Here is a 12,493-nt window from a genome sequence, read left to right on the forward strand (position 1 = left end):
TGCTCCATCCTCCCGGTCTTCCAGCAGCATCCCCAGCCCCCAGGGACACCAGAGTCACCCATCTCCATCGCTTTATTGTGGGGGTCACCCCTGGGAGGAACCCTCCTTCCTGGACCACAAAGTTACAGACCCCCAGAGCTCCCCCCCCTCAGGGAACCGCCACAGCATGGTGGGGGGGGGGGCACAACCCCACAGCAAAGGGCCCCACAGCACAGAGAGCCACCCTCTGAGGCCCTGAGCCACCCCACACGTCCCCAAGTCCTCCTGTGGCTTCTCCTCCAGCCCCACAGCGAGGGGCAGAGCTGGGGGCAGGAGAGGATCCCACCCCACGGGGGGGTGTCAGCCCCCGGCACTCGGGGGGGTGCTGGGCAAGGACAGTGACACCCGCAGGTCCCCAGGGGTGTCCCAGAGCCGGGGTCTCAGCAGGGACCGACGGGGAGAAGCCCCCAGGCTCAGCTGACAGAGCCCAGCTCCAGGCTCCCGTTGGTGGCCGTGCCACGGGCAGAGGGGGCTTCCTCCAGGCGCCTCTCGTCCCTGGGTGCTGGGGGACACGCCGCCAGCAGCGGGTGGCTCTGTTGGGGACAGAAAAGGGGGGGTGGGCTGGCTGCAGCAGGACCTGCCCCGGGGGGAGGCGAGGGCAAGGCCAGGGGGGTGTCGCTCCCACACGAATTGGCTGTTCCACGGGGACAGGAGCACCAACAGACCGGGAGACGTTCCCTCTGGGCTCCTGCTTGAAACCAGCGGCTACGGCAAACCGGTGGCCTTCATCCAGGGCCTGGGACCCCCCACCCCACCCCAACACCAGGCTCCCAGAAGGGCAGAGGCACTGCAAGGACTCCCAAACCACAGCAAGAGGTGACAGGGGAGGCAGGACGGGGCGTCTGAGGACATCTCCAAAGACACAGACACCCTGCAGGCACAGCCCCAGCCACAGGCTGCGGGGTGGGACACAAGGAGCAAGTTGCAAGCGAAAAAATGAGACTCCAAAGGAGGAGAAAGCAGAAGTCCTGTGCCCAGAAGATGACAGCTCCCCATAAAGTCCCCAGACGGGAGGAAACGGGCTTCCCACAGTGGGCCACCCCCAGGCTGTGAGACACCCCCAGCACGGCCCAGACAGCCCCTGCGACACCCGTCCCACGCACAGGAGGGTGGCACCGAGCCACCCACGGAGAAGAGGCAACTGCTGGGGCCAAACTGGGCTTTGTGGGAGAGCAAACCCCTCAGGGCCCGGCTGCGCAGAGGGAGGGCAAATGGGGACTTCTGTCCCCAGGAAGACACTGTAGAGCCCTGGGAAGCACAGGGAGCAGGAGCTGGGCTACCGCTGGAAGTCCCCGGTGCTCCTTGGCTGTACCTGCGCCGGTGGCTCGGCCGGGGGCTCGGGGGCCGGGGAGAAGACGTGGGCAGAGGAGCCTCCTCTGTCGGTCGGTGCCGGCTGCGGAGGGAGGCCGGGGTGGGGGGGCTCCTCCAGCGCCAGAATGTCTATGGGGGCCTGAGCCACCTCTCTGAGGGACTGGTTGAGGGCCACGGAAGGATCGAAGAGCAGAGGGGATGGGGGACACTGCATGCCATCGCCCACCACGTCCAAGTCCTAGGAGAGAAAACACCAGGAGCGGCTCATCAGCAGGAGGGGTCCCGAGGGTCCCCATGGGGGAAAGAAGCACAAGCCCTCGCAGCCCTTCCCCTCAAGGGCAGTGCAGGAGCAGGCAGCCCCCACTCCCCCCCCTCCCCCAGCCTCAGCAGCTGGGAATGCAAGTACAGGGGCCACCTCCTCCTCCCAAAAGGGCTGCTCTGGGCTGGCAGCGCTGTGCTCCCACCGGAGACAAGGTGTGGGACACAAGCTTTGGAGTCCAGCCTGATGTGCTGCCCCGGCAGCATCCCTGCAGCAGACAGGGCTGTGGCAGGGTCCCACCCTGTCCCCCTTGGGGCACCTGGAGCAGTTGCCCCCCTCCCAGGATTCCACACAACCCCCTTTTGCCCCGACACAACTCCTTGGAATGGACGATCTCTGGCTGATTCCTCGCTGCCATCGGCGTGGATAACCCCGCTGACGCACGGGGTCGGGATTCCCGCAAGGCTTGTTGTGAGAGGACGGGATTTGTTTTGGCTCTAAAAGGGTGTTTGACATCAAGGCGAGATGCCTGCGACGTGCAAGTGGCACTCCATCAGCCCAGCGCAACGCGAGATAAAACACAGATGCCTCCCGCTGCCGCGGCTCCGAACCGAGGGCTGAGGCTCTCGCAGGGTGTCTGGGGCACGCACCCACACACGGCGTGGGGTACGGGGAGCCCAGGATCCTGCCCGAAGCACCCGAAACCCCCCAGAGGACAGGGAATCATCTCAAAGGACGGGCTGGGGGAGAAACAGTTGCGTTTTTAAATTTCTGACCCGAACCAACCTCACCTCCCAGGGCAAGACGCCAGGTCTACCCCACGGCGAGGGGCCTGGGGGCTGGTTCCACACCCAGCAGAGGCAGCAGTAACATCCCCCCAACCTCGGGGGTGCAGGGCCCAGCCTGCCCCCCCCAGCAACACCCGCTCTCCCGTGTCACTGCCACTGTCCCCGGGACTCCCCAGCTGCTGACACTCCCTCCTCCATCAGCAAACTCTGAACTGGTGGTAAGATTCGCCTCCTCAAAGTGCTCAAGAATCTCAGGGGCATCCAAATACTAAAGCAAGTGACAGAGGAGCAGCTCCAAATGACCACGGTGTTTTTTCCTCTTTAAACAAATTTCAGAGGATTTTAAGCATGTAGGCTTAACATAAATGCAGGACATCAGAATAATCTGGGGATTAAAATCCTCATGGATTCCTCATGGGAGAGAAGGGGTTGGGGGGTGTGTGTGTGAAATCCTCTTTTTTTAAAAGCCCCTAAACATGGATTTAAATGAGAGCACAGCCCTTCTAAAGGAGCAGTTGCCAAGCCTAGAGAAAAAAAAAATATCTCCCAAACCTTCCTAGAGATTTTTCAAAAGATTCTTCTTCCCCAAGAATAAAAATAATTCTCCATTATCTGTGCTGGGGAGGCAGTGCTTTCCGTGATGCCCACGTGTGCTCCACACGGAGAACACCGGGAGCAGCCCGCTCCACGAGTACTTCAGTGGGACTTCAGGGCACGTCGTGAAACCAGCGATATTCAGGGGATGCTGTTCTGCTGGCCACGCTGCTTGCACACCCCGCACTGCAGAACTTACATCACTGAACTCCAGGGGCAAGCTCTCCGTGGGCTGGAGCTCGGCAGCGCTCAAGTAGAGGTCGGTGGGAGCAGCTTCCAGCTCCTCGGGGACAGCCAGGACCTGCTCGGGCACGTACATCTGCGGGGGCAGCCGGAGGTGCAGCGGGCAGCACGGCTCCTCCGACAGGCTGACGGGAACCGGCTTGTCGCAGGGCACGTCCTCGGAGCCCTGACAGGGTTTGAAGAGAGTCTGATTCACGTCCTGACAGATGTCTGGGCAGATGTGGTCAAGGGAAAGCCGCACGGCAGACAAGCTACAGACAAGACATCCAGAAGCACAAATTCCCCCCACTCGCCCACCGCCCTCCAGCAAATGGTGTAAACCCTCCCCCTCAACATCTCTTCAAGATCAGGAGTCCAGACTCCAGAGTTGCACCCCGGTGACACGGGTGACATTATTGGCATGATGGAAAATGGGGACAGCAGCGACAGGCTCCCAGTGGGGGCTGGGAGATGTAGCTGGATCCCTGCAAAGCACTTGCAGATCCTCAGATGGAAGATATTACAAATGCAGAGGCTTACTTTTATTTGCAGACATCCATTTAAGAGGCATCTGCACAAACCTCAACATCTAACAGGCAGCACAGATACAAGCACACACAATGCTTTTTCCACAGCCGGGAGTTTAGTTCCGGTATTTCTATCTTCCCAGTGCATTTTCCTTCCCAATGGAAAACCTATTCCTGCCAGAGGTGTAAATGGGATTTCCTGCCTTTAATCACAAACAGAAACTCTGCTCCAATTGCACAGCGTTTGCAGAGCAATCCACCAGCAGAGAGTAGCTACACACCGAATCCCATCCTCTTCCAAGATTCCTGTGAATCTCCAGGCAGAGCCACTGCCGAGGGCACAGAAGGGTCTGAACAAACAGCACTTTACTGACCACCGTGGAGTTTCCACACACTGCTGCAAGCAGCATCTGAGACTGTCACCTGCACAGAGACTGTGCCTCGCTCTGTTCCCTTGGTGACACAATCTGGAGCTGGGGCAAAGGCAGATTTCAGGTGCGGATCACGTTTTTCAGGTCAGATACCTTGATATCAAACCCACCCAAATAACTGTTCTCCGTGTTTGTGGGGTTCACGCTGCCGTTTCCTCTTCACACAGCACAGTTTGGGAGAGGAAAAAATATCCCAAGCTTCCAAACCCACACAAAATGGCAAAAGACACCAAGTTTAACCCCATTTCTTATGCCCATCTAGGCTTCAAATTTATCCTTTCCTCCTCTCCTCCCTGCACTGAGGCAGCAGTGAAGGCACCAAGACGACTCCCGGCAGGCTGTGGGAGCCCCTCATCGGAGCCCGGCCCAGAGGAGCCAGATTTCTGACACTCAAGGACAGATGTGGTGAGGAAAAGTGTCTCTGTATGAGCAGCAGGGTGGGGAAGGCAGATTTTAATCTCTCTGCATGACTCCCAGATCAAGCACTGACTTTATTGGTAGCCAAAAAGCAGGGATTGCCAAGATGACAAAAATCACACGCTCCACCTGGAGCCCAACAGCCCAGCTGGGTTCGGTGTCTTTAATGCATTGTCACAAACAATCCAGCTCCTGAAAAGCAAACAAAGCCCAAGAGCCTCGACAATGCACAAAGCTGAGCAGACTGCAGATGTTATCAGCTCATCGGGGCCAACCAAAGTAAAATCTTGTTTGTGTCAGTGAAAGTCAGCTGACAGCTCCAACGTAAGGAAACCAAACCTCACTTTTTCCACTCCCTTCTCAGCCTGCCCTGCTCAAAGCAAGCCAGCTGCACACAGCAACTTGCTCTAACTCTTTTATAGGTATTTATCCTGTCTTTATTTTGAAGTAGAGGGTCACTAGAGAGAAACAAAGGCAGCTTCCTGCTCCCTGGGCTGCTCCTTGCGCATAGTTGGAGTCAAGTCTGCCAACTTCAGTAACAAAACCAAGAGCCCAAACAAAACAAAGAGCTCATCCTCCCCCTGGCTGCCAGCGCTGCTCTGGGACTCAGGGCCACAGCTCCTCCTGACTGACGCAGCCGCGGCAGCGAATGCAGCTCCCACAGGATCGAAACCCCCTCCTGGACACATCCACCCACCCCCACATGCACAGGAGCTGCACAGACCTACCCAGGGCAACACTCAGCTCGTGGGTCCCACGTTGGGGTGGTGATGCTCAAGGTGGGGGGACCGACCCCAGGGGAAATTTCAACGCTGGCTCTCAAAAAGCCAAGGCTGTTTTGGGAAACTGGCTGTTTGCACACACGAGCGAGCCTTTCAAGTGGGCAAAGGAGTCTGAACTGGTCCATGGCAGCCACAAACAGGCTAGAAGCTACTCCCCATATTCAGGTCCTCCCAAAAATCACTAAGCACATGTTCCAGCGGTCAGACACCCCTTCCTATGCCCACCCCTCAGCAGGACTCGTACCAGCAGCTCACAGACCCTACTCAGGTTGGCTGTTAGCACCCAGCACCCGTAGCCAAGCAGAGAGCAGATGTGCTTCTACCATCCTTCAATACAGCCAGAAACCAGCTCGTATCTCCCTCAGGCTTCAGGAGGTTCCCCGGTCTCCTCCAAGGGAAATGGCCACCCCATTTGGACACTCTGGATCGGCCAACATACCAGGGAAAGGCTGCAATGGGACCTGCAAGGGAAAGCCCAACCTTCTGTCACTCCCACACGAATTGGCCGTTCCACGGGGATGGGAGCGCCAACAGACCGGGAGACGTTTCCTCTGGGCTCCTGTTTGAAACCAACGGCTACAACAAACCGATGGCCTTGATTGAGGGCCAAAGAGGAAAATAAAAAAAAAGGAGGATCAGACACATTTCAAACTGCCAGCACACAGCGAGGAGCGCAGCCTCAGGCAGCCTGGGCAGATCAAAGGATACGCGTGAGGCAGTGCCTGGTCATCGGCAGGGACTGGTTGGAGCATCGAACGTCGTCAACGAAGGCCAAGCACCTCTGGCTGGAGCGGGTGGTGTGGGCCTGCGAGGCCAAGGGGAGAGCTCAGAGCCGTGCTGGAGCCGCCCGGCTCCGCTCCAGAGAAACTCCCTCCGCTCTACAACACTCGCGTCCCGCTTTCAAAACACGCCACGACCAAACTCCCAGTTCCACTCCAGCAGGGCCACGCTCCTCATTATGTCCTTCCCATTCAAGCTGTCGTTAAACAGAGCTGAGATAATAAGGCACAACTCGACTGCGATAGGAAGAACTTCACCTCAGAAGTCTGTCTCAAAGACTGAGGCTTCTCAGACTTATCTTTTCAACTTTCAGGAGCCAGTTAAGGGAATGCTCTGAATTTTAAAATGGTTACAAGAAAATAGCCACACACAGCTTCAAATTTAGTTTTGTGTGTCGTGCAAGGACCCCTGCCTTTGGGTCCCCCCAGGTCCAGGAAGAGTCTGGGTTTCACCGTTATAAGGAATATTTTCCCCACATTTTGCAGTGATGAAAGTCAGGTTACCTTGTACTGAGCCCTCACTTTCAAAAGGGAAAATTCCCCAACCTCACACTTTTAACTCTTGCAGTTTTGGTGCCCCTTAAAAACGGCTCTAGGAACCCCTGAGTGTTTCAGCCAACACGTGGACACCAAGGGTGCTGCCCCTTCATTATGCTCTTGCAGAAAGGGGTGACAAGGGACAATCTGTCCAGGGCAGAGCAGACCTGGCTCAGAATTGTTCCCAGGAAGGGAGGAGGAGAACCCCTGCTCTCCCAAGCAAGGCTGTAGCTCCAGCTGGACCCACCTGCTGGGCCGTGCTGTCGGTGGCCAGTGTCCTGCGCTCCTTCAGCTGCCGGTGCAGCAGGGCCTCTACGCCGTAGCGCTGCCGGTACCGGCGCAGGCACTTCAGCCGCTTCAGGTTCTCCCTCTCCTTGGCCATCAGCCCCTCCGGGCCTGTCAGGAGGCTGCTGCCTGTGGGGAGCGAGGGATGAGTCAGAAACTATCCCACCTCCCCCCCTCCTTCCAGGACTTTTTGGTACCCAGTGCCAAAATCAGCTGTCGAGAGCTCCAACAGCTGACTAACGACACAGATGTCACTGCAGAGCCAACGAGCGGCGACAGTCGTACGTATAAACAGGAAGCACATCTTTTGGTGACACGAGATGACAAAGCAGATTCCATCTCGAAATTTATCCCAACTTCTCTGTGAACGTGAGGAGCGCTTGGGATGACAGAATACTTTTCAACTTGGGATGACAGAATACTTTTCAAATATCTTTTAAAATAATTTGGCCGCTCAAAAGTCTATTGTGATTTCTGCAGGCAGGACAGAAGTTTGTCAAATTTCAGCTTGCTCCTGTGCAAGTTCTGGAAGCTTCCCACAAGCCCTCCCGGCTGTAATTACAGGGCACTGCTCGGGATATGCTTTTCTATTACTGGCTTGCTAAAAAGAGTTCTACAAAATTGTTACAGACCAAACTTCCAGTTATTTTTACTTGGGACTGAGCTGTATTATGTCATTTTCCTGGATGAGCTATTCTAAGATTGTGCTAGAGAAAGCACTCTGTGCCCTGAAGTACTTGCAACTAACTCCACAACCTGGTTCTGCCTCTGCTGAGCTACCAACTTCTGCCTCCCAGAGCATGTTCTGTGCAGGTAGAATTCCAACCCAGGCAGAAGTGCTTTTGCAAGGGAAAGTTGCATCTGTGCTAAGGAGGGATAGGCTGTTACAGAATTAACTACCGAAACAAAACTTCTGCCGATACAGACAGGACCTAACAGATGAATAAATTTGTTTATAAAACTAAAAACAGGAAATCCCATACTAAAAAAAAAAAAGAAAAAAACCCCTTTTGTCTCAGAATTAACTTTGTAGTCTCATTTCCTGACAACACTGCAAACTTTGAAGAGCAAAGAGACCCGGCAGCCTTTCTAACCCGAACGATACCAATCTCTGGGCATGAGGCCAGAGACAGAAATACCTTCTCTGACTGAGTTTCAGTCCCACAGTCATTTTCATCCTTACTGAGGCAGCACTGCTCGGAAATCTGCTTCTACAGAGGGCAAAAACCACCTTTTTTTTTTTTTTTTTAAATCTATAATTCTGCATATGTTTGAGAGAAGCGCTGTGCCCTCGGGCCAGAGGAACACGATCAGTGACTCCCTGTCCCCGTACTTGCCTATGGCTTCGTGCTCTGCCTTGCGGCTGTGCAGGTATCGCCGCTTCTTCTCCTTCAGCAGGTGCTGGAGCCGTTTGAACTGGTCGATGTAGAGAGACTGCAGGCGGATCAGCTTCTCCCGCATGATCAAAGCCACCTCCTCAGCTGTGTACACACCAGCGTGCCTGGAAAACAGCCACGCAGACAGGGTGAAGTTTGTAAGGGACCCTTTCAGGGCTGTTCTGATCAAATGACAGAGACGTTATCAGAAACATGGGCTGAACAGGGCTGGATCATACAGATCAATGGGCAGTGAGCAGAAATACTAAATCTGGGTTTTTTTTAAAGTTAGGAGATCACCCAGAGGCTGCTGCTGAATAGACCACTCCACACTGAAAGAGGATGATGGTCAAATACGTCCCAGCAGGTCCAAGACTTGCAAACATCCACACCTAACAACTCAGCAAAGCACAGAGTCCAACTGCAACACCGTGAGCATCATCACCTCCTACGTCACCACTCTCTCCTGCTGTCACACTGAGCTCAGAACCCTCCGTGTGCTACTTGTGTGGCAGCCACCAGCATCCAACTCACTTCAAGGGATCCTCCTGGTCGCTGTCAATGCTGTCAGCCTCGCTGTCCGGGTCCCCTCGCCACGTCTGGTCCACAGGGATAGGGTCCTGCTCGCCATCGCTCCAGCTGTCCTCATCTGAAAGGACAAGTTGCCCCGAGCGATGGGACACGGTCCTATGTCCCAGCACTCGCTGCTCCGACGGCCGGAGCCCCTGAGGCTTCTCCTCCCCAGTGCAGTGTGAGCAAGGGACATGGAATAGCAGGAAACCAACCAGCTCGGTGCAGGCAAAACACACAGCTCCTGTGGAGCATCGCTCCCGACTACACCCAGGAACCACGAACTGCTGCTGGTCCCACCAAGCCACCCGGTGAGCCAGGAAGCTCAGCACTGAGCGGGCATTGGACAGACACTGCTGGAGACTGATACAGCAAAGAGGGAAGGCAGCTAACACTTCTGCTCTGCGAGCACAAGGGAAGAAAACCTGCAGGATTTTGGTCTGGAAGCAAAACTTGTCTACAGACAGTGGCAGGAGAGACTCCACAGGGTTTGCAGAACACGATCTTTTTTACCCACGGACCCCAGGGTCCCTTTATTTTTTAGCAGGATTTAAGAAGTGACATTCTTGGCATTTTCACACAAAAACTGAGAACTCCAGGTGCTCTCACACCAGTTTTTGCTCTCAATTCTTACCTAGGATCCGACTGGCTTCGCTGCGGCTGCTCTCTGCAGTCTGAGAGCCCAGCTCTGTTTTGGCATAAGAGCTGAGCTGGCACAGAAGAGTCTCGCTGACAGGCCCAGGATTGGACTTCTTCGTCTGCGCCTGGAGCGCCAGGGTGTTCCTGCGGGCATGCTCTGCGCAGAACGACGCGCTGCAGGAATAAATCACAAGCTCTTTGCAGCTCCAAGCCCTCAGCCAGCCAAACGAACCAGCGACGCAGTGAGAAACGTTCTCTGGCACCTGGAAAGCACATCCCCTCCACAGCCCCCGCGCAGAGTGCTGCTGGCTGCAGGGACAGTTTGGAAATGCCAGAGAGCCCTGGCAGGTCGCAGACCACACACCACCCACTGAAACACCACCGCTGGCACCGGAGCCTGCAGCCACCCGGCACAGCAGCAGGGAGAGAAAAGAGCTTTTTACTTAAAGCCACTGAGGTGAGCTCTTCTGCTGCCAGATTTTTACAGTGGACTCTCAGTTTCCACGTGGAACACACGCTGGCCCACAGCGGGTGGATCTTTTTTATCCCAGAGGGCCCAAGGGCAGAACGGTGACTACACCAGTGTCTGCACCCCCACAACCCCAGAGAAAATAGGGTCAATGCTCCCATCAGGGAATCTGTGCTGCTGTGCCCACTGAACATCAATAACTGTTCTCGGTCCTTCCACCCACAGCAATCAGAACATTTCACATGCATCAGAGGACAAGAAGCACAACCAGGTCATCAACTCCACATAACACACACTCAGAGCCTCTGTGCTAAGGATGATCCACAAGTTAAATCCGCTGGGCTGAGCGGAGGAACGGCACTGTGTGGGTGCACCTAAAGCTCTTCCAAAGGACCTGGGTCACTGCAGCCACCTCCTGATAGCAGAGGGCAGAACCCAACAGTCCTGCACGACCAAGACAACTCCACGCAGTCTCCAGCACTCACAGAGTCTTTTTCCAGCTTGAAAACACTTCAGAAAGGAGCCACTTGTATGGGGTAACGTAAGTGCAGCAGCTGAGTCAGAAAGACCTCCTTCTGCCCATTGTTAATTCTATACAGTACAGAACTAGGAGACAGAGGTACTCACCCATCCTTCTTCTCTGGTTTGGGCGCAGCGTTGGGACACCGCTTTCCATTCTTTATTGAAACGTAGCTGCACTGCTTGAAAGGGGCACTCCTGTCTTCAAGAATGTGCTTGATACAGAACTCCTGCCCCTCCAGCCGCGGCTGGGAGCACTGGCGGTGGGTGAAGGCACAGGACAGAGGCTCCTGCGGCCGCGGCACAGGAGTAAGGCGCCCTCGGCTTGACGGCAAAACGTGGATCCGAATTCTGTTCATGCCAACACCTGCTGGAGAGATGCAAGTGTTGATAAAAGAAACGGAACAAACTACTGGCAGAAAGAAAGACAAGCAGCAGCATCTGCTAATGTATCTGAATAAACCTCTTTGACCCCCTTGAACAGGCGGGATATGAAGTTGCTCTTATAGAGACAGATTCTTCCAATGTCTTGAGGAAACTTTTAGCTTTGCAGCAACCCATTTTCTGCACAGAATGAACTACACCTTGCTCACCTGAGCTACCAAGCAGCACCATCCATGCCAAGATGTGGGTATAACGAGCACTAATTGCCGGCCAGCAGTGTGGCTGAGGGAAGGAGACATGCCCCAGAGATGCCCCCCTGTCCCCACCACCCCAGGGCCCTTTCCTCCCAGGAATCCCAGGGCTCCACACGTGGGCACGATGCTCCCTTCCATAGCAGCCCACCAACGCCAACCCCCACCCCTTCAGAGCATCATCCATCCCCCCGGTCCCATCCTCCTCCTCAGTGGGCACCACCTCCCAGCCCCGCACTCCCCACGCTTCCCACCGCACGTGGGTATAACAAGCACTAATTGCCGGCCAGCATTGTGGCTGAGGGGAGAAGATGTGTCCCAGAGGTGCCCCCCTGTCCCCACCGCCCCAGCGCAGGGCCCTTTCCTCCCAGCGCAGGAATCCCACGGCTCCAGGGCACGACGCTCCCTTCCAGACACAGCCATGTGGGTATAACGAGCACTAATTGCCGGCCAGCAGTGTGGCTGAGGGAAGGAGACATGCCCCAGAGATGCCCCCCTGTCCCCACCACCCCAGGGCCCTTTCCTCCCAGGAATCCCAGGGCTCCACACGTGGGCACGATGCTCCCTTCCATAGCAGCCCACCAACGCCAACCCCCACCCCTTCAGAGCATCATCCATCCCCCCGGTCCCATCCTCCTCCTCAGTGGGCACCACCTCCCAGCCCCGCACTCCCCACGCTTCCCACCGCCTCAGCACTCACGCGTACGGGGTCCCCGCCACCCCGTGCGGCTCCAGTGCAGGGTCCCCTCTCCCCGTACGGCTCCTCAGAGCGCGGCCCCTGCTCCCGGTGCCCATCCCGTGCTCCCGGTGCATGGTCCCCGCGCACATGCTCCGCCGCCCGCCCCGCACCCAGGCCCCGCGCACGCGCAGTCCCACCGCGCGGCTGCCCCGGCGCCGCCATTTTGTCCGCGGGCGGCGAGCGTGAGGGGCGCTCCCGAGGGGGGCCCAGGCAGCGCCGCCGGAGCGGAGGGCGGAGAAAGAACCGGCCCCCCGGTTGGGGCGAGGCGGAAGGGCCGCAGGGAAGCGCGCAAAGCGTCGCGGCAAAGAGCTGTACGCACCCTACTCGGGGCGAGCGGCTCCGCCGCCATCTTACCTCGCTGCCACCGCGGCCTCCCTGCTGCCTCGCCGCACACCCGCCCCACCGCCTGACTGGCCCGCCCGGCCGCCAATCCGCGGCGGGCGCGGGGTGGGTGCTGCGCGCGATTGGCCGGGTCCGCCGTCACTCCGCAGGGACTGGCACCGCCCCCTTCTGAGTCACATGAGGGTGGCGCGGCGGGAAGGCGGCGGGGCCGGGCCGGCGGGAACGCTCCGCAG

The 12,493-nt window shown here is 56.9% G+C and overlaps 1 protein-coding gene across 5 annotated transcripts; it reads right to left on the minus strand.

The window, feature by feature from the left end:
* Positions 1-54: 54 nt before the first annotated feature.
* KANSL2 (KAT8 regulatory NSL complex subunit 2) lies at positions 55-12,311 on the minus strand. Of its 5 annotated transcripts, none has more exons than XM_014947488.1 (10): positions 12,273-12,311; positions 10,653-10,914; positions 9,552-9,730; positions 8,882-8,996; positions 8,309-8,472; positions 6,934-7,100; positions 6,079-6,175; positions 3,191-3,444; positions 1,352-1,588; positions 55-572 (listed from the first exon to the last, which is right to left on the minus strand). In XM_014947488.1, exons 2-10 carry the CDS (start codon positions 10,901-10,903, stop codon positions 453-455), a joined length of 1,584 nt encoding a protein of 527 aa, XP_014802974.1. In that variant the 5' UTR covers positions 10,904-10,914; positions 12,273-12,311; the 3' UTR covers positions 55-452. The 5 variants fall into 5 exon arrangements, with proteins under 5 accessions (XP_014802974.1, XP_014802975.1, XP_014802977.1 ...); XM_014947489.1 differs by having other exon boundaries at positions 10,653-10,911; positions 12,273-12,308; XM_014947491.1 differs by lacking the exon at positions 12,273-12,311 and adding an exon at positions 12,238-12,261 and having other exon boundaries at positions 10,653-10,911.
* Between the last annotated feature and the right edge of the window lie 182 nt (positions 12,312-12,493).

This window comes from Calidris pugnax, unplaced genomic scaffold, assembly GCF_001431845.1.
Source record: "Calidris pugnax isolate Ruff unplaced genomic scaffold, ASM143184v1 scaffold155, whole genome shotgun sequence".
In the NCBI taxonomy this organism is placed as follows: domain Eukaryota; kingdom Metazoa; phylum Chordata; class Aves; order Charadriiformes; family Scolopacidae; genus Calidris; species Calidris pugnax.

Coding starts and splice junctions, on each gene's coding strand:
- KANSL2 (XM_014947488.1), bottom strand. CDS start 10,903: ATGAACAGAATTCGGATCCACGTTTTGCCGTCAAGCCGAGGGCGCCTT. Junction 8,473..8,881: donor GACCAGGAGGATCCCTTGAA/GTGAGTTGGATG, acceptor GCTGTTTTCCAG/GCACGCTGGTGTGTACACAG. Junction 3,445..6,078: donor GACCAGGCACTGCCTCACGC/GTATCCTTTGAT, acceptor ACATCTGCCCAG/ACATCTGTCAGGACGTGAAT.